At 36.7% G+C, this 19,662-nt stretch overlaps 1 protein-coding gene across 1 annotated transcript in view; it reads right to left on the bottom strand.

The window, feature by feature from the left end:
* CFAP54 (cilia and flagella associated protein 54) overlaps positions 1 to 19,662 on the bottom strand; it is a 347,206-nt gene that overhangs the window by 59,963 nt on the left and 267,581 nt on the right. Inside the window, exons 60-61 of the mRNA XM_014590242.1 lie at positions 15,572 to 15,670; positions 14,894 to 15,035 (exon numbers count right to left, since the gene is read on the bottom strand). Coding sequence (XP_014445728.1) covers positions 14,894 to 15,035; positions 15,572 to 15,670 — 241 coding nt within the window. The remainder of the gene's footprint in view (positions 1 to 14,893; positions 15,036 to 15,571; positions 15,671 to 19,662) is intronic.

The raw sequence follows: 19,662 nt of genomic DNA, 5'->3' as shown, positions 1-19,662 counted from the left end.
AAAGATTCATACTTCATGTATTTATCTATGATTATTTTATTAAATGTTATGTTTTTGAAGTTCATCCAGGCTGATGTATGTAGCTATCAGTCACTGATTTTTCATTGCTGTATAGTATTCCATGATTTGAATATACCAAAATTTGTTTATCTATTCTACTATGATGGACGTATGGGCTCTTTCTAACTTTTTTTGCTTTGTTTTTGTCTTTGCTATTATGAGAAAAGCTATTATAAATATGTGAGTATATATTGTTTGGTACACCAAACATATTTATAATAGTATGCTTTCTTATCTCTCATAAAATTTTATAGTTTTTTGTTTTATATATTTTGTTAAATTAATTTTTAGATGCCTTACATTTTTGTAGCTATTATAATAATATCTTTTAAACTATGCGTCAAAAATGTATAGATACTTTTTTTTTTTGCTATAGGGCACATGTGTTTACCAGAGAGAGAGAGAAAGTGAGAAATCACACTCCCTAGGGGGGATTGCCATGCTACAATTCCTTCTCCTTCTTTCTCCTCTCAAGATTTTGGGCATATAAGCACACATGCCTGGTATGATTTTTGAATCAGTGGGTCCAGGACTTGACCCTTGGTCTGCATGTGGGAATCAAGTGCTCTAACCACCATGCCACCAGCTGACCCCTAGAAACAAAGCCATATATCTAGCAATCATGCTAAACATTCCTTTTGTCTATAGTTTTTAGAAATTTTCTATAGAAATAATCCATACCTAAAAATAGTTTGTTCTTTTTTTTTTTTTTTTTTTTTTTAAGGGAGATTTTTGGTATAGGGCCTATGTGATTACCAGAGACACAGAGAGAAATTGAGAAATCACCCCTAGTGGGATGGCCAGGTTGCAATCCCCTCTCCTCCATTCTCCTCCTGGGATTTTGGATACTTACACATGCATGCCTGGTATGAGTTTCAAGCTGCCTGGTTCAGGACTCAAACCATGGTCATCCATGAGGGAGTACAGTGTCCCACCACTATGCCACCTGCTGGGTCTGCAATAGCTTATTCTTTTATTCCATTCCTTGTACTCCTTGCTTATTATTTGTTTTTCTTATATTATTGTACAGTGTAGGACTTCTAGAACAATTCTGAAGCAAAGTGGTAATAGAAATTTTACTCCTTCTTTTAAAGAGATTAGTTTTAAGATTTAAATATTGAGTATCAGTGTAGCATTTTTTTTCCCTCTTATAACTTTTTAAATTAAGGAAATTTTCTTTAATTCCTAGTTTTAGAATCATGAGTGCTTGTTGAATTTTATTAAATTTTTCTGCACCTATTTGAGATGATTATTATTTTCTCTTTTAATCTGTTAATGCAGTGATTTAGTTTAATAGATTTTCTAGTGTTGAATTATATTTGCATTTCTGGAAATAATCTAATTTGACATGATGCATCGTTTAATGTGCTGCTTATTTTGATCAAAGTCATACATTTACATAATCAAAAAAGAAGATTCTCTCTCCCCAGAGGCAAGCATTTTTAACCATTTATACTCCTAGTTCTTCTCATGGGGCGTTTCAACTCTTAAAATAATTTCCTTATAGCATTTTTCCTTAATTATCAGTTTGAGAAAATATAGCTGTTGACTTTTTCCTGCGACAGGTGAGATAGCAGCTTTCCCAGTCGCCCCTCTTCACTTTCAAATGTTTATATCATAGCAGTATTTGTGGTTCCTCTACTATGTTTATATACACTACTTTACAAAAGTTCTTTTCTCTGGATTCCACCAAATATAGACAATGTTTCCTGATGTCTTATTTTGTCATCTAATGGTATCTGCACCCCTTCATTTCCTTTTATGTACCAGGTTTTCTATTTTTAAAGGTGGTAACATTTATGTTCTATTCTGTGTTCCTAATAAGCCCATTTCTGTTTGTCCATAAGTTGGAAAATCAATAAATAATAAGGGGTTGTCAGAAAAGTCAGGATGTATTTTCCTGTTTTTCTATGTAAAAATGCATCATGGCTTTTCTGATGACCCATTACTTAATTTAATATGATTATATAATAATTGTCTGAGATGACCAAATTTATGTCAGGAAGAGCAAATGTCCACAAAGGACGGAACTCTTTGCACAAATATCAAATGGATTGTTTTACATATGCCAGTCTCAAAAATCACATCTCATGCTAATTCACCTCATAACGGGCCCATGAATTGAATTCTTACAGAATATTTTAGACTATTTGAATGCCTTCTTTTTCCTTTTGAGAGGTGTAATATTTGCCTTCTTTACCATATCCTTGTATCTTCTAGCTTTTTCATCATTCTGTCTGCTGTGTGCTTCTTAAAGACTTCTTTGAGGGCACAGACTAGCCGCTCTGACTTGCATGATGTATTTCTAGGCTGCTGCATCCTGACATCTAGTGCCCATCCTCACTCTCTTCCTCCTTCCTTCATTTTTTTCCTTCTTTCTTTCCTTTCTTTTTTTCTACCTTGTATCTACCACTTAGTTCATTTGCAACCTTGCAATGCTGGGGTGCAGTCTCAAATAACTTCCTACAAGAGTTCACCAAAAGTAAACCATCTGAGTCCTTACAAGGCCTTCTAAGGACTCAAGTTGTTTATTTTTGGTGAGTTGTTTTTACATCCTTTTTATTCTTCCTGGAACTTGGTAGGCCTTTTCAACTTGAAGGTTCATCTCCCCCTTCAAGTCCTGTAAAATATTTTTGTATATATTCAATGATTGCCTCCTGTCTATTTTTTCTCTTGCCTACATCTCGAATGTCTACTAGATGAACGCTGAAAGTTGTTTATTAAGTCTTTCTGTGTACGGGTGTCTCTTTTGCTCCCCATCTCTCTCATCCATCCCACATAAATAAGCATTTGATGTGTGACGAATGTGGCATTGCAATGAAGTGAAAAAGGGTGGCTTTTCAACAAATGTTTCTGGATTAATTGTATACCCATATGAAAAAAAAATTAACCTTGACTTCACTCTCTCATCATGCACAAGAATAGATTCTAGGTGAATTAAAGCTCTAAATGTGAAAGGTAAAGCAAAGATAGGAACACAGGAAGGTATCTTTATGATTTTTGCAAAGGAAAAGATTTCTTTCTCTCTCTCTCTCTCTTTTTTTTTTTTTTTTTTTTTGAAGTGTTTTTTGCTATAGGGCACATATGCTCACCAGAAAGACAAGAGAGAGACAGAGAGACAGAAAGTGAGAAATCACCCTCCAGGGGGGATGGCCATGCTGCAATCCCTTCTCTTCTATTCTCCCCTTGGAATCTTGGGCATGCACACACGCACACACACACACATACACACCCGGCATGAGTTCAAGCCACCAGGTCTGGGACTCAAACCACGGTTGACTACATGGGAGTCCAGCGACATAGCTATCATGCCAACTACTGGTCCCATGTAAAGAAAAAGATTTCTAAAACTAAAAATAAAAAGTACAAACTAAAAGAAGGAAGTTGTAGAAATTGGACAACATTAAATTATGAACTTTGGAAAAGCAAAACAGACAGTGGGAAAAGATACTATCCTAAAACAACAAAGAGAACAAGCAATGAAAAAAACATAAATTCTATTTTCAATAAATCAGGAAAGAGCTAAAATACTAAACTACAGAATGTATAGAACTATTCCTAAAGCAACTGTCATGAAGTAGAGAGTACAAGGATGCAGATGATGATACTGAGATGTAAATCTCAGAAAGAAACTGTGAAGTATATTTCTTGATGCTGTACTGCACATTTTTGAATAAGATTATGGTGCAGTCAAGTTTAAGAATCATTTTGAGACCAATTGTTCATGGTTTAAAGAAAAAGAAATACAATTTTTAAACACATATGTGATGAGCAAAAACAATTACTTGATATAGCTCTTCAAACTAAAAAGAAAAGCCAGTGAGGCATCATAAGGAATAAGTTATCACACTGTATTGGCTAAAGAAACACACATGAAAACCTAGGGCCAAATAAAGCTTGGTACAGTAGATGTTGCTGAGTATACCTCCTGGGGTCTAAGACCTAAAGGTTCTGTTTGTGGTAATCACCCACCATTGGGTGAAAATTCAGCCAAAACAAAATCATGGCAATTTCCAATGATAAAATAACTTGGATTGGGGCCAGCAGGTGGTGCAGTGGTTAAGGTGCTGGACTCTCACATGATCAACCACAGTTCAAGTCCTGGACCTGGTAGCTTGCTTTCTCACTTTCACTCTGTCTCTCTCTGTTGAGCGTGCATGCCTGTAGCAAATCAAAAAACAATCATGAAAAATAAAATTAAATAAATAATAATTTAAATAATAACTTGGGCTAAAGATGTAGCTGCTAACATAAGATTCCTTCATAACTTATCTACAGAATTGGATTTTTCCCTCACAGATGGCCCAAATTTATGGAAGTGGCTGAACTTGCTTTGCTTCTTTTTCCTCATAGTTTCAGTACCAACTACTAAAAAAAACTCTTTTAATGTGAATGATTGGCAAAAATGCAAGTGAAATAAATGCTAGGTAATTTCTTTTGAACCTGATGGTTGATCCTGAACAACCGTGTTGGCATTCTGTACTGATGGCACAAAAGCAAAGGTGAGTACAACTGCCAGTTCCTCATGAGTCCAGGAAGTCGAGGGCACCAAACTGTGTTTGTGGTCTTTACTTCCTTCATTGCCACACCCTCAAAGTTAAATAAATACAGTAAAATGTCAACTTCACTCAAGGCTATAGTTGATGAAGCTATAAAAGTCGTAATTAAGTGCTGACCCTCAAGGATACATCTTTTTCCTGTTCTGTGTGATAAAATGGGAAGCTCTTCTGATGTATTCCAAAGTATAATGGCTGACTCAAGTAAAAGGACTTACGTGACTATTAGAGTTGTAAGCTGAATGAGCTTTCTTCCCCCTACAGAACACCGTCTTTACTTGAAAGAACAACTGATAAGGCAAATGGTATTTTCAGACTTAGGCTGTGGCAAACATTTTCTCAAAAATGAAAGAAGTAAGCCCGACTTCAAGAACAACAACTGACAGTATTTGCTGCCAGTGTGAAAATTCAAGTTTTCATGTGAATATTTGGGTTTTGGAAAACTCAAATTCTGGAAAACAATGAGCCTGCCAATTCTGAGACTTCTCTTATGAGATTGGTGGTAAATTTGTAATTTTTGATTTTTTAATATTGCCCATGGGGGCTGACAGGTGGTTGTGGTGGTTAATGAAGCTGGACTCACATGGCCGACCATGGTTTGAGTACCAGGTTTGGTGGCTTGTTTTCTCACTTTCTCTCTCTCTTTCTCCCTCACTCTCACTCTGTCTCTCTGGTCAAATTAAAAATAAATAAATAAATATAAAATTAAATTTTAAAAATGTTTTAAAAATATATATTATCCATAAGATGAATCAACATCTAGAAGCTCTGCATAACTTGAGGAACCTATATTTTACAGATGTCTAATATACAATGTTATAAAATCCTGCATAAGTAAAAGATCCACTCAAACTGCAACATAGACTAATGCATTTTAATGTAAAAAACACAAAAATTTCAATGATAGAGTTTCAGATTCTACATTGGCACTAACCTTTAAGAAACTACCACTTACACAGTTCTGGTCTGGTATCAAAGAAGAGTATCCATAGTAATTTAAACAGGCTCTTAAAATTCTCTTCAATTTTCTAACTAGGTAGCTATGAGAGATGGATTTCCCTACCTTTTTTCAGCTGAAACATTATACTGTAACAGATTGACTGCAAAAGGAGGCATATGAGTCTAACTGTCTCTTATTAACCAGACATTAAAGAGACCTGCTATAATTAATTTTCCTGAAAATGTTCCCTAATAGTTTACTAGGTTTTTCCACCAAAATCACAACTTTTCAATTTGATTATTTTTGTTTCCTAATTTACTATATACATATTATAAAGTGCTGTAAATAATAATGTCAAATGTATCTCATCTCAATAAATTTAAATTAAAGTTACCTACTACAGAAAGTACATTATCAGGCTTTTATAACAAAGAAAACTCAACTCTATTCCTTATATAATAGGCATATTACATATAAAATGATTGAGAAAATTTCAAAATAAAAGGAGGGGCAAATGTGTAGGTAGGAAAATGTAAAGCAAAAGGAAACAGTATGAGAAAACTTGCGAAAGTTTATGAAAAAATGGGGTTACAGTATAAATTTATTTTGATGCAAAAATGTCTGAAATCTCTGCATAGTTTTTCCTAATATGCATTTTCTATGAACTTTCTGAAAGCCCCCTCACCCCTCATATTTGGATCTTAGTTATCAGACAAGATAGAATTTTGGCCAAAAAGTGAAACGAAAGTGGAACAATTATAATGTTATAGAATGTAATCAACAAAAAAGATATAACAGTTAAAGAATATGTATAGTTTGAGTAATTGTGTACCAACAATAAGAAAATTAAAATTACAGATATAAGAGTAGAAACAGAATTATATTAGTAGTAGGAGACCTCTATTCACTTCGTCCAGGGGCTGTTAAAATGAGCCCATGCACCAAATCTGGCCCGTCATGTTTATATATGACCCATGACCTTAGAATGGTTTTCATATTTTTAAATGGTTGAACAAATTCAAAAGAAGAATAAGATTTAGTGATACATGAAAGTTACGTGAAATTCAAATGTCAGTGTCCATGGGACCAGCAGTTAGCGTAATGGCTATGTTGATGGACTCCCACGTAGTCGACCGTGGTTTGAGTCCCGGACCCGGTGGCTTAAAACTCACGCCGGGCGCATGTGCGTGCGTGCCCAAGATCCCGAGAGGAGAATGGAGGAGAAGAGATTGTGGCGTGGCCATCCCCCCAGGGGGTGATTTCTCGCTTTCTATCTCTCTGTCTCTCTCTGTCTGGCAAGCGCATGCACCCTATAGCAAAAACCTCTCAAAAAAAAAAAATTGTCAGTGTCCATAAGTTTGTGTGTGCCTGTGCACGTGCGCATATGTGTATATGTGTGCGTGTATGTGTGTGTGTGGTGTGTGTGTGTGTATGTTCATTCACCTGAAAGAGAGAGAAAGCATTCCCAAGAGTGGCATGGTCATGGGGCCAGTGAGTGGTTAAGGTGCTGAATCCCACACAGTCGACCATGGTTCAAATCCCAGACCTGATAGCTTGAGATTCATACCAGGCATGTGTGCATGTGTGCCCAAAAATCCCAAAAGAAGAATGGAGGAGAAGAGATTGTGATTTGGGGGGCAAGGGTATTTCTCACCTTCTGTCTCTGTCTCTCTGTCAAGTACACGTGCCTTATAGCAAAAATCTCTCAAAAAAAAAAAAAAAAAAAAACCTGAAACTAAACAAAACAAAAGAATAGCACTGTTACAGGGCTATCCTTTTCCTACACTTTTCTATCCCATTTTGCCTATGGCTCTTTTTACTCTGCAGCAAAATAGTTGCAATAGAAATCTCAAAGCCTAAAACATTTGCTGACTCTAATTTTGTTCATGGAAGATCAAGTGAAGAAAAATATCTAAGGTGAGTAAAGTAAATATAGTGATATCAAGATCATCTGTGTATAAAAACAATTAGTAGAAATATAATGAAAAAATGTGCAATGTCAATAAAAATATAATCTATTTAGAAATAAACTTAACAAGAAATGTATAAGATCTATTTGAAGAAAATGTTAAAGCACTCCTATGGGACCAAAAAAAAAAAAGGTCCAAACTAAAATTATAAAGGGCATATGACATCTTGGTTAAGATGATTCAATAAAGCAAAAATGTTAGCTATTTCTAAATTGATTTCTAAATTGATGCCTAAATATAATGCAACCCCAATAAAGATATGAAAGTACATTTTATTAACTAGACAAGTTGCTTTCAAAATTAAAAAGAAGAAAACATATAAGATGATTTTGAAAAAAAAAAAAAGAATAATGAGTGGAAAATTACTCTAACATATATATTAAATATCTTATTATTAGAGTACAATAATTAAAAGAGGTGGTATTGGAACCTGAATATATAGGTCAATAAGAACTAAAAGAAAGTTCAGAAATAGGATAGCCATCTGCTAAAACTAAATTTGTATCCACTTGCCACACTTTGCATATTCCAATAAATTTTCATAAATTATTATAAGACTCTGAGTAAGGAAAACCTAAGTGTGACAGAAATAAAGAAGCTAAAAGATTAATAATGTATACTATATAGAGATAAAAAGTGGGCTAGCCATATAGTCTAGTGGTTAAGGGAGCCAGATCCCACAAGGACAAATTCCACTGCTGGCAGCTTTAAAAACATTCCAAGTGCACATGTATGGGTGCCCCAAATCCCTACATGATGAAAAAAAGGAAGCAAAGGGATTGAAGTATGACCATACCCCACTGTGGGGTGCTTTTTCCCTCTCTGTCTCTCTGGTGAGCACATGGGCCATCAGCAATAAAAAAATAAATAAATAAAAAGTTTCTTCATCGGACAGAATCACAAAAAGACGGGCTAAATAATGAATGATAAATTAGAAAGTATATTTGCAAATAACAACACAGGTAAAGTTTTGACTTTCATAATAAAGGATCTTTACAAATATTAAAGAAAAAACTGAAGAAAAGATGGGCAAAGATGATAAGCAGAGTGACAGAAAAAGTGTTCACAGGTGGCCCCACAGCCCGGTGGTTAAGGGAGCCAGATCCCACATGACCAATTGTGGTTGGAACTTCAGTCCTGGTGGCCTGCCTGTGTTCACATGCTCCAAATCCCATCGCCATAGGAAAATGACAGAGAGGGGATTGTGGTGTGACCACACCCCATTGGGAGGTGCTTTCTCCTTCTCTCTCTCTCTCTTTTTCTTTTTCTCTTTCTCTCTATCTCTCTCTGTGAGTATATGCACCCCTCTGGCAATTAAAGTAATTTTTAAAAGGGTGTTCCACCTTAGGCCTGGTAAGACATATGCAAATTAAACTATTTTTCTCCTGCCATGTCAACATAGGTTTTAAAAGCGGTTGTAACATACCTATAACAGTAAGGGGTAGGGGGAAAAGACCTTTTATTAATGACTGAAAAGTGTACAAACTGGCAGAACCTTTTTGGAAGGCTTTTGGCAAAATTTATCAAAATTACAAATAAAACAACTCTTTGATCAAGAAATTTCACTCATGCGAGTTGATTCAATAGATATACTAGACTATGTACAAAAATTACATATGTATAATGTAGATCCAATAAAAATATGACAGGACATTCTTTGAACTAGACAAGCTGCTTCCCAAGTTTAAAAGAAAAAGCCGTAAGAGATAACTGAATTCTTACAATTATTTTATTACCTAAAGGTGTTGCCAGAATTTGTCCAAAACTAATCTATACTATAGTCATCTTCAGAAAAATTCATGAGGGTGGAGGAAGAGTCCTTCAGGCCCTGTATCATGAGTATCCCTTTGCAATATTTTCTCATTAGCCCCAGTCAGAGCTGAGTTTTACTGGTTCTGGGATATTATTTATGCTAGTTCCCTATAACATTCAGGTGATGTGAATTCCAACCTTATAACCTACAGTGGGTTTCTAACTTCTCCCAGGTGGCTCCTTTTCAGCCCTGACAGGAGGCAGTTAGCATGTTTCCCTGATCTACTCAGGCCAGTGGGTAGTGTATTTCTAGTCCCCAATTCATGACGAGACTCTCTCACTTTCATGCGGTTAGCTAAGCTATGACTTTCTCTACCTGTAGGGCTCTCTTTCCAGGGCCCTCCTCCGTGAACGGGCACTGAAGTTCCAGTGCCACCTGTTGCGTCTCAATTCTAATCCCTTTCCAGTGAGGTCCTCAGGTTCAGATCCTACTTACAAACTCCCCATTTTACTTCAGCAACTTGTGATTTCCCTTTTTCTGGTTTCAAGCTCGACCACTCAGAAAAGTCATGACACATTTTTGCATAGAAAAATATGTCACGACTTTCCCGATGACCTAATATAAAGTAAAGTGATTTCTGTTCTAGTTTATCCAGCATCGTTATGAGTTTGGACAGGGAAAAGCAAAAGCATCTTTCATGTCAGCTCAGTCCAGTCATCCAGCAGGTAGACCAGAAGCATCAATTCTACATTTTGAGTTCCTGGTCATATGTTCTTATCATACCCTACCTAATGATTAATGGCACAGTCTTTGGAATTGCATAGACTGGGGTTTGAATTAAAGAAAAATTGCTCAAGTTTCTTCATCTCTTTGAGCACCTTGTTTCATTTATAAATGCGTGTAACGACACTCTCATGAAATTTTCCTAAAAGATAAATGAAATCATGTAAGAGAGGGCTAGCACATGGCATCAGGTTCTACAGTCCACTTATTATCTGGCACTTCCTGTGTTACCATTATTATATCAGCTCGGGCTCTGCTAAGGGCGCCAAACAATCTGGTTAGGTTTCTTTTTAACTCTCTAAAGGGTAAATCTTCCTCTTCATCTTCAGGAGAGCATTCTACTGAGCTTGTTTGCAAATGCTTTCTCATGTGTGTCACGTATTGTTATCTTTCATTGTTGATTCTGTCTAGAATAAAAAGGGTCTCTCCATACCTGGTATCTGACAACTGAAGAAGTGTGCTCAACTCTTGGCCATGATATTATCCTTTCTAAGATTTGAGTGATCAACAGATGTATCTTTGGGTGCAATTTCTGGAGTCTTGCAGCCATTGGACAAGGATAGCTATACTTCGCTGAGGTTGTTTCTTGTCATACCTCAATAGTCTCTTCTCTAATACTCTAAACTGAGACAGCACACACAAGATAAATACACTCTACTACCACCACCGTCACCACCACCACAAATGAACAAATGATTTCTCTCCATTTCCACTGATAAGTGGTATCATTAATTATTTGAGATTCGAATATGGAATATGTCATTCCAGTTCTCCACTACTATGAGAAATTGCATCTAGAAGAATAAGAAAATGGAAGATATTATAGTAGTAAAGAAATAGAAAAAGAAAAATAAATAAAATTTAAAAATTAGAAAAGAAATAGAGAAAGAAAGAAGCAAAACATTTAAGGGACACAAAAATAGAAATCTGGTTAGGTTTCTTTTTAACTCTCTAAAGGGTAAATCTTCCTCTTCATCTTCAGGAGAGCATTCTACTGAGCTTGTTTGCAAATGCTTTCTCATGTGTGTCACGTATTGTTATCTTTCATTGTTGATTCTGTCTAGAATAAAAAGGGTCTCTCCATACCTGGTATCTGACAACTGAAGAAGTGTGCTCAACTCTTGGCCATGATATTATCCTTTCTAAGATTTGAGTGATCAACAGATGTATCTTTGGGTGCAATTTCTGGAGTCTTGCAGCCATTGGACAAGGATAGCTATACTTCGCTGAGGTTGTTTCTTGTCATACCTCAATAGTCTCTTCTCTAATACTCTAAACTGAGACAGCACACACAAGATAAATACACTCTACTACCACCACCGTCACCACCACCACAAATGAACAAATGATTTCTCTCCATTTCCACTGATAAGTGGTATCATTAATTATTTGAGATTCGAATATGGAATATGTCATTCCAGTTCTCCACTACTATGAGAAATTGCATCTAGAAGAATAAGAAAATGGAAGATATTATAGTAGTAAAGAAATAGAAAAAGAAAAATAAATAAAATTTAAAAATTAGAAAAGAAATAGAGAAAGAAAGAAGCAAAACATTTAAGGGACACAAAAATAGAAAATTATCTTGTGATGATAATGTATATGGTACTAACTTTGACTGGACTAATATACAGTGTGTTATTAGTTCACCCTCCACACATGCCTAGTCTATTCTGTCATCACTCTTCTGGTCATCAATTTCTCTGTTGAGAAAAAGTGCTTCCCCTCTTTTCCAGTTTCCCATGTTTCTGAATTAATTTACATTAGCCCCACCATATACTTTTCTCAGACAAAAATCTTCATATTTAACTCATGCCATCCTTCCTGGATTCAGCACCCCTCAGAAGAAGGCTTATACTTAGCTCATGGAATTCATCCACTTTCATTAATATGGCTCCTGTTAAGCTGAAATTACATAATTTCTGTGTGTATGCCTGTTCTGATATTTGTAACCAGAAGCTTATGAAAGGTAAGACCTGCTTCCTTGCTGTGTTCTCTGACTTCTCTCTGGACAGAAATACCTAGTGCAGGGCTTTGTGCACACTAGCAATGACTATTGTTCACTATGTTGTACATACATCAATGCTAGTATTGTTTAAAGTTTGGACTACTGAGGAGGTTTTTCTCTAGATGCTAATTTATGCTAATAAAATAAAAATCAAACAAGTTTTATTTGTTGTTGTAAAGGGATTTTGCCCTTTAGCGACTCGTTGTAATGTGAACCTCATTGCCATCTGGGTATTTGCAGCAATCAAATGGGAATTCAGAACTTCCTTCCAACCAAATACTGAAGTGAGGGAAGTCATCAACATGAATTAATTATCAGCCAGCCAGGAAAAGACTGGAGGGCAAAATTATTATTCTTAAGGCAAAGCAAAATGTAAAACAGATCGGACTTCAAAATTTGGTAATTTCATAACTAAAATAGTAAAATACTAAAGATATAAAATGGAAACTGAACCAATAGAATATGCTATGAAAGTCACTGATGTGTAGCAATAAAGCCTAAATTCTAGCATTAAACTGCAGTGAAGACGGTGTGCTCGGCTGGACCAACTACTATCACGTGGTTTAGGGGATGCCATTTGCCATTGTATGCCCACAGCTGACATCATTAACAGACGACAGCAGTATTGTTCTCCCTTCTTGACACACAGAGGTTCAGGATTCTTTCCCGCCAGACGTTAGCCATAGATCGAATTTTCATATGTGATAGTTTGGATTATCATTCAGCCCCTCTCTCTCCCTCTACAGGCAGAGACCATTTCCCGATCTCACTGATACTGAACTTGAACATATCATTCGGTGGAAACAACTGCAACTGGAGGTAATATGAGGAGAGGCCTTCAATGTGCTATGTGACTTGGCTTATGGCTCTTTTGCTTTGGTATCTATCATGAGAAGAACATGCCCCCAGTACCACTGGGTCTTTAGCCAGGGCCTCAAAACAAATGCACATGGAGCACCCCCGAACCCAACCTGCAGGCTGAAGCAGAACACATGGAATATGTGTAAGAATGAGTTCTTGGTGTGGTAAGTCACTGAGTTTTAAGGCTCATTTTTAGATGAAACTTAATTTTTATTCCTGCCCTAAAACTGGAAGAGGATAGGAAGTGACCAGGATAAAGCAGACATATCTTTTAGAATAAAGAGCCACCACAGTACAGAAACATGAGGACACAAAATTCTATCAGGCATAAAGGAAATAAAAAATAAGAAAATAAAAGCCTAGGCATTAAACATCCATCAAATTGTTTGACCTCAGGCAAGCAAACCATTTTTAAAAGGTTGGAAAAATAGCCTGGGTCACCTACTCTTGAGGAAAAAGCCAAGGAAGAGGACAAATTCAGATGTCAAACTTCTGCTAAGGTTGACTCCACAGGTCAGCCGAGTAAGCTGCCACCCACAGACAGGATTCTAAACATTTTAGGAAAACCATTCCCACCCCTGTCAGGTTAAAGTGAAAACTCTTCATGTCCTTTAGCTCAGTGCTCACCAAGAAAATTAGAGATGAATGTAGCTAAAATGTCAGTCAAAGTAAGGCTGTGGCACCTTGCTTCGTAGCACCTCTCCAAGTGCTTCACATATACAAAGCATTCAATGAATATTTTTCTAATGAATAAATGAACATGCACATAAACAAATGTAAAAATACACATGAGGGGTCTTCAAAAAGTTCATGGAGAATGCATTTATGAAAAAAAATCTATGCATAGATTTCAAACTGTTTTGCACCAAAATAAACTCATGAATTCCAGTTTTCCACAAACTTTCTGAAGTCCCCTTGTATCTTTCCATTGATCTGACTTGGCAGTTTATGTTTCAGTGTATTAACTGACGAGGATGTCATAAGGAAAAACACAAATAGTAGTGAAGTTTAAATTCTGCCAATTTTCCATTCATTCATTCATTCATTCAACTGATACGAAAATTGAATGCCTGCTAGATACAAGGCAGATTTATGGTAGTAGAAATCAAACAGATGATGCCCCTGCCTTCAGGAAGCTGATGATAATTTAAAGAAAGAGCTTCAACACACATTCAAGCATTCACACGGGAGTAAAACAGAAAACGAACAGGGAAGGATGAATATAAGTGAACACTTTTTTTTTGAGAGAGATTTTCTTTTTTTCCCTATAGAGCATATGCACTCACTGAAGAGACAGAGAAACAGAAAGTGAGAAATCACCCACCCCTCAGGGAGCATGGCCATGCCACAATCCCTTCTCCTCCATTTTTCTTTCAGGATTTTGGGCATAGATGCACATATGCCCAGCGTAAGTTTCAAGCTGGGTCTGGGACTCGAACTGCAGTCAGCTATGTGCGAGTCCAGCCCCTTAACCACTATGCCACCCGCTGGCCCCAGTGGGTACACATTTTAAGTCAAAGGATCAGAGAAGGTCTCTCAAACACATATTCCCCAGGGGCCCCACATATGTGAAATGGAAAATAAGCATATACAGAGATAACATTTTTCACAGAACTCAGCACCAGAAAAGATGTATAATGATTTAATGTATGAATAATAATTTTAAAAATTAATAAAAACTAAATAAATTTTTAAAATGAATGAAATGAGAGAAAGGGAAGAAACATCTGCAAAAAAAGAAAAAGAAATGCAGCAGCAGATAAGCACGTGTGCCCGTGCAATGAGCTGAAGTCCCTTTGTTTTGGCAGCTAGGCCCGAGGACCCCTTCTCTCCCCTGGAAGCTCCCCAAAGCATTTTTTCCTTTGTGCTAACACCCAACTAATCACAACGATAAAAATTTCAAAACTCAATTACTATTACGTAAATCAGCTTTTTGTAAAATAAGTGGGCATTCAAACATACCAAGCAAATAATCAGTATAAGAAGACAAAAGATCCACGGTGGCAAATTCAGGGATGTTTGGTAATGCCATTTGGTTAACTTTATCAGTTCTAGCATTCTTCTTGCCAATAAGTAGGTTAACTGCCAGCACAGCATCACTGACCTACAATTAAGGCACAAATTAGAATTCATAAATGTAAGCTTTCTGATTCATAGACTATCCATTGGATAAATAAAGTGAAAAGAGAATTCATAATACTCAATATACATTGGGGAAAAAAATAGAGACAACCTAAAAAAAAAATATGTGAACCCTGACATGTATAATATATCATAATTAAACAAATCATTTAGCATTGACAATTTAATGAATGTACATCATCTTAAATAAGCTACCTTACCTGGCTGTGATAGATATTTGCCAAAATGTCAAGTGTGCTCACATATGTATCTGCCAGCATTGTCATAAAAGAAAAGCTGAAACAAACAGGGTCAGGTCCAGCCAATAGAGATTAAAAACATTACTCACAGAAAGAGTATTTCTAATCTTCCCAAGAAACGTAATTGGCACAAATCCCAAAAAATGTAAACTTTTCCCTTCTCTTGTATAGCTATTATACATGTGTCACCTTAACAGCTGATAAGTGGAGAATACAGATACGACAGTATAATGAAAGATTAAACAAAAATTGCACAGACCTGTGCAGCAGCTCTTATCGCAATCCAGGCCAATGAATTGTACATTTCAAATTTATTTGCTGCTGCTTCTTTAGTAGAACTAAGTCTTCTGAGAAGAGGCTAAAAAGATGACAAGTGGATTATTATAAAGATGAAGATAACACAGTTTCATCATAAATGTTCTCATCTTCTAAAGATGACATTTTAGTGGAATACTATATGGTCATTAAGATTAATAATATATCTATTGACATGAAAATATATTTAAAATATGTTCAGGAAATAACTGTATGTTATAAAATAGTATACAAAGTAGCATCCCACTTTAAAATATGTGGGGTTATGGCCAATGGGTAGCTTGGTGGTTAAGGTGGTGGACACCCACATAGCTGGCAGCTTCAAGTCCTGGATCTGGTGCCTTTCTTTCTCACTTTCTCTTTCTCTCTCTCTGGTCAAATTAAAAAATAAATAATAATAATAATAAAATAAATAATTCTAAAAAATTAAAAATAAAATAAAATGTGAGGGATCAAAACACACAAATATTCCCTGTCCATAAAAGCAGAGAAAAATTACTAACAATGGTTATCTTAAGTATAAAGGGAACTTAAATTTTTTTTATCATTTCTTCTATTTTCTATACTCAGATTGCATTATTTAGATAATAAATTAACAAAAATTGCAATTTAAGTCAAATGCCTTTTTTAGTTGTTTTTTGTTTGTGTGTTTGCTTTTGTTTTGTTTCATTTTTGTTTTTGGTCATGGGGTGCATGCACTCTCTGGAGTGAGACAGACAGAAACACAGAGAGAAAAAGTGTGAAATCATAGCCCAGGGGGAATAGCCACACAGTCCCTTCTCCTCCAATCTCCTCTCAGGATTTCAGGCACACATGCTCACGTGCCTAGCATAATTTTCAAGCCACTGGGTTCAGGGTTTGAATTTGTGAGAATCTAGCACCTTAAGCACCACACCACCTGCTGGCCTCAAAATGCCTTTTTAATAAAGAAACTATAGGGGGACCAGCAGTTAGTGTAATGGCTATGTCGCTGGACTCCCACATAGTCGACTGCATTTCAAGTCCCAGACCCAGTGGCTTAAACTCACACCGGCATGTGTGCGTGTGTGCCCAAGATCCTGAGAGGAGAATGGAGGAGAAGGGATTGCGGCGTGGCCTCCCGCCCGGGAGCGATTTCTCACTTTCTGTCTCTCTGTCTCTCTCTGTCTGGCAAGTGCACGTGCCCTATAGTAAAAGCCTCTAAAAAATAAAAAAATTAAAAAAAGAATCTATAAATTGAGTATATTGTGTGCAAAGATGTCAGAAATGAGACTAATACTTAAAGCTTTATGATAGGTATTTTCTATCATCTTTCTAACTAGGGAAATATTAAACGGGCAATATAATCGAAAAAATTCCCCGGAATAGCAAAAAGGAACACTGTATGGGGGCATCTTTTACTATGAGTATATATACTTTCAGATATACAAATGATCAAAAAGAACATAAGAAGATCTCAACATTATTAGCCATTAGGAAAATGCAAATTAAAACAATGAGATGCCACTTCATACCCACTAGCATGTTTATCATACTAGCAAGGATGTGAAGAAAGTGGAACCCTCATATATTGCTAGTAGGAGTGTAAAATGGTGCGATTATTTTTGAAATCAGTAGAGCTGTCATATAAACAAGCAATTCCATTCTCTAGTTATCTACCCAAGAGAAATTGAAATATATGTCCCCACAAAAACTTGCGTAAGAATGTTCAAAGGAGCACTAATCATAACAGCCCCAAAAGGAAAACAACGTGAATAACCGTCAAGTGTTGAACAGATAAAGAAAACATAGTATATCCATCCATGTACTACAATAGAATCCAGCAATAAGAAAGAACAAACTACAGTTACATGCTACAACATGGGTGAATCTCAAAAACGTCATGCTAGGTGAAAGAAGCAGGTATAAATCAACTACAAAATGTATGATACCATTTATGTTAGACATCTGAAAAAGGCAAATCTATAGCAAGAAAACAGTTTTAGTGAATGGAAATTATACCTCAGTAAGTCTTTTAAAATGTTGCATACTGATCTTTCTCTGTTTGGACTATTTTCCTCTCATTTAACTAGTTGAGAAACTCCACTCATCCTTCAAAATGTATCTCACCTGTAAATCCCTCTGAAGCATTTCCTCAGAGTAGAATTAGTTCTACTTTGCCCCACTTCTCCACCTTAACATACCATCATTTAGTCCTCATCACATTGTGATACAATTAGTTCTCTCCCTTGCTAAAGACTCTGTGCTCCTTGTGGGAAAAGACTAATGTGTTTGACATACATTAAGCTTGGTATAATTGTTTGGTTAATGAATGAATAAATGAATGTTCAAGAAAAATCAATTTGGGGGCCAGATGGCCAAATAGGAACATCAATCATAGCATTCCTTTAGTACAAATGTCCAAATATATTGCATAGATGGCTGTATCTGGAACATAGGAGTAAGGTGAGACTGACAGATAACAAGAGCAACTTTGTGCAGTTTTGGAGGCACTTAGTCTCAACAGGAGGTGAGAAAAAAAAATAAACATCAATTTTCTGAACTCAGGAAGGAACTAGGAGTGACTGAAGCCTCCCACAATAGAGAAGAAGTGAGTAGTCTTCTGAAGCTTCCAGTTTCTGTCTTCCTACTTCCACTTCAGACCCTTGCACTTCCCAGAGGTAGGAGAGCACCAAGAAGGACATGGTCCATGAATTCATCTTGTGGAGTTGTAAGGACCTGCCACCAAAGAGAACTCTGAAGTACCCCCACCCTTGTCCCCACAATATCTCACCCCCGCCAAAATCTAGGCACATAGACCACCACCTCAGGAGCCAAAGCAGGACATTCCTTCCTGACTGACTAGCCAGAGTATACACTCCCTATCCTTCCCACTTCCCCAGAACATCAGGAGAAATTGATATCCTATATATTGCCTTCTATAGAGCACCTTCCTCAGATATTCCTGAATAATAAATGTGAGTAGAAGAGTGGGGAGAAGAATGCCTGGAAATGTCCCTTTTGGAGCCAGGAACAGTCATAGGCATTACCCTGATGACTTTCCAGCCCAGGGCCCTGGTCCTGGAAACAGGTGGAAAGCAACAAATTACACAATGTAGAAGAAAGAATCTCTGGAGGAGAGGCAAGGGAACAGGCTTTCTTAAAGACAAGTTCATGGCTCCTGAGAACTAGCCATTTCAGGGCGAACAGAGAAATGAAGATTTTCCACTGATAATTCAGCCTCAAGCACACAAACTCCGTGTGGTAGGAAGACCCCTTTCAAGCCTCCTGTCTCTGTATCTGTCTTTGTCTCTCTCTACCTTGGTCTCTGTCTCTGTCTCTGTCCTCTCATTTTTGGGGGGAAATTTTTCCTTTTAAAAATTTTTTAAGGCAAAGCTTTTTCTGGGCTTTCTGGTCCTGCCTTTCCCTTTATCTTGTTAATAACCCCCTCTCCCCCTCCCATCCCAGGAGAGGCAAGGGAATAGGCCTTCTTGAAGACAAGTTCATAGCTCCCAAGAACTAGCCATTTTTGCTTTTTAAAAGAAATTGTTTTTAAATATTAATATTTTTAGGTTTTTTTTTTTTTTAGTTTTTCTCTTAATTTTTTCTTCTCTTTTTCTCTGTTTCTTGTTTTTGTTGTTGTTGTTGTTGCTGTCATTTCTCTCTCTGTGTATCCTTTGGTACACATTCCTCGACGCTCAGATTGAACTTCAAGTTTGGGAAGAAACACACCATCCCACAGATGACTGGAAATCATTGCAGGGCCACAAGAAATATAGGAAAGCAGGAAAATACCTCTCCTCCAAGGGAAATGGATAACTCCTCTTCATCCACTGACAGTTCAATGGAAATCGTGGAAATGTCTGATAAAGAATTTAGAACATTCATTATGGCGAAGCTAACAGAGATGGAAGAGAAGAGAGTCAATGAACTGCAGAAGAGGCAGGAGAAAGGAGCTGACAAGTTCCAGGAGATGAGGAAATTCTTGCAAGATCTAAAAGAAGAATTATACACTTTACAAAAGAATCAGAGGGAACTCTTAGAGATGAAGACTATAATACAGGAAGTCAAAATCTC

The sequence above is a fragment of the Tupaia chinensis genome, unplaced genomic scaffold, assembly GCF_000334495.1.
Source record: "Tupaia chinensis unplaced genomic scaffold, TupChi_1.0 Scaffold000423_1, whole genome shotgun sequence".
In the NCBI taxonomy this organism is placed as follows: Eukaryota; Metazoa; Chordata; class Mammalia; order Scandentia; family Tupaiidae; genus Tupaia; species Tupaia belangeri.
This window is presented reverse-complemented; position numbering and strand designations above follow the sequence as displayed.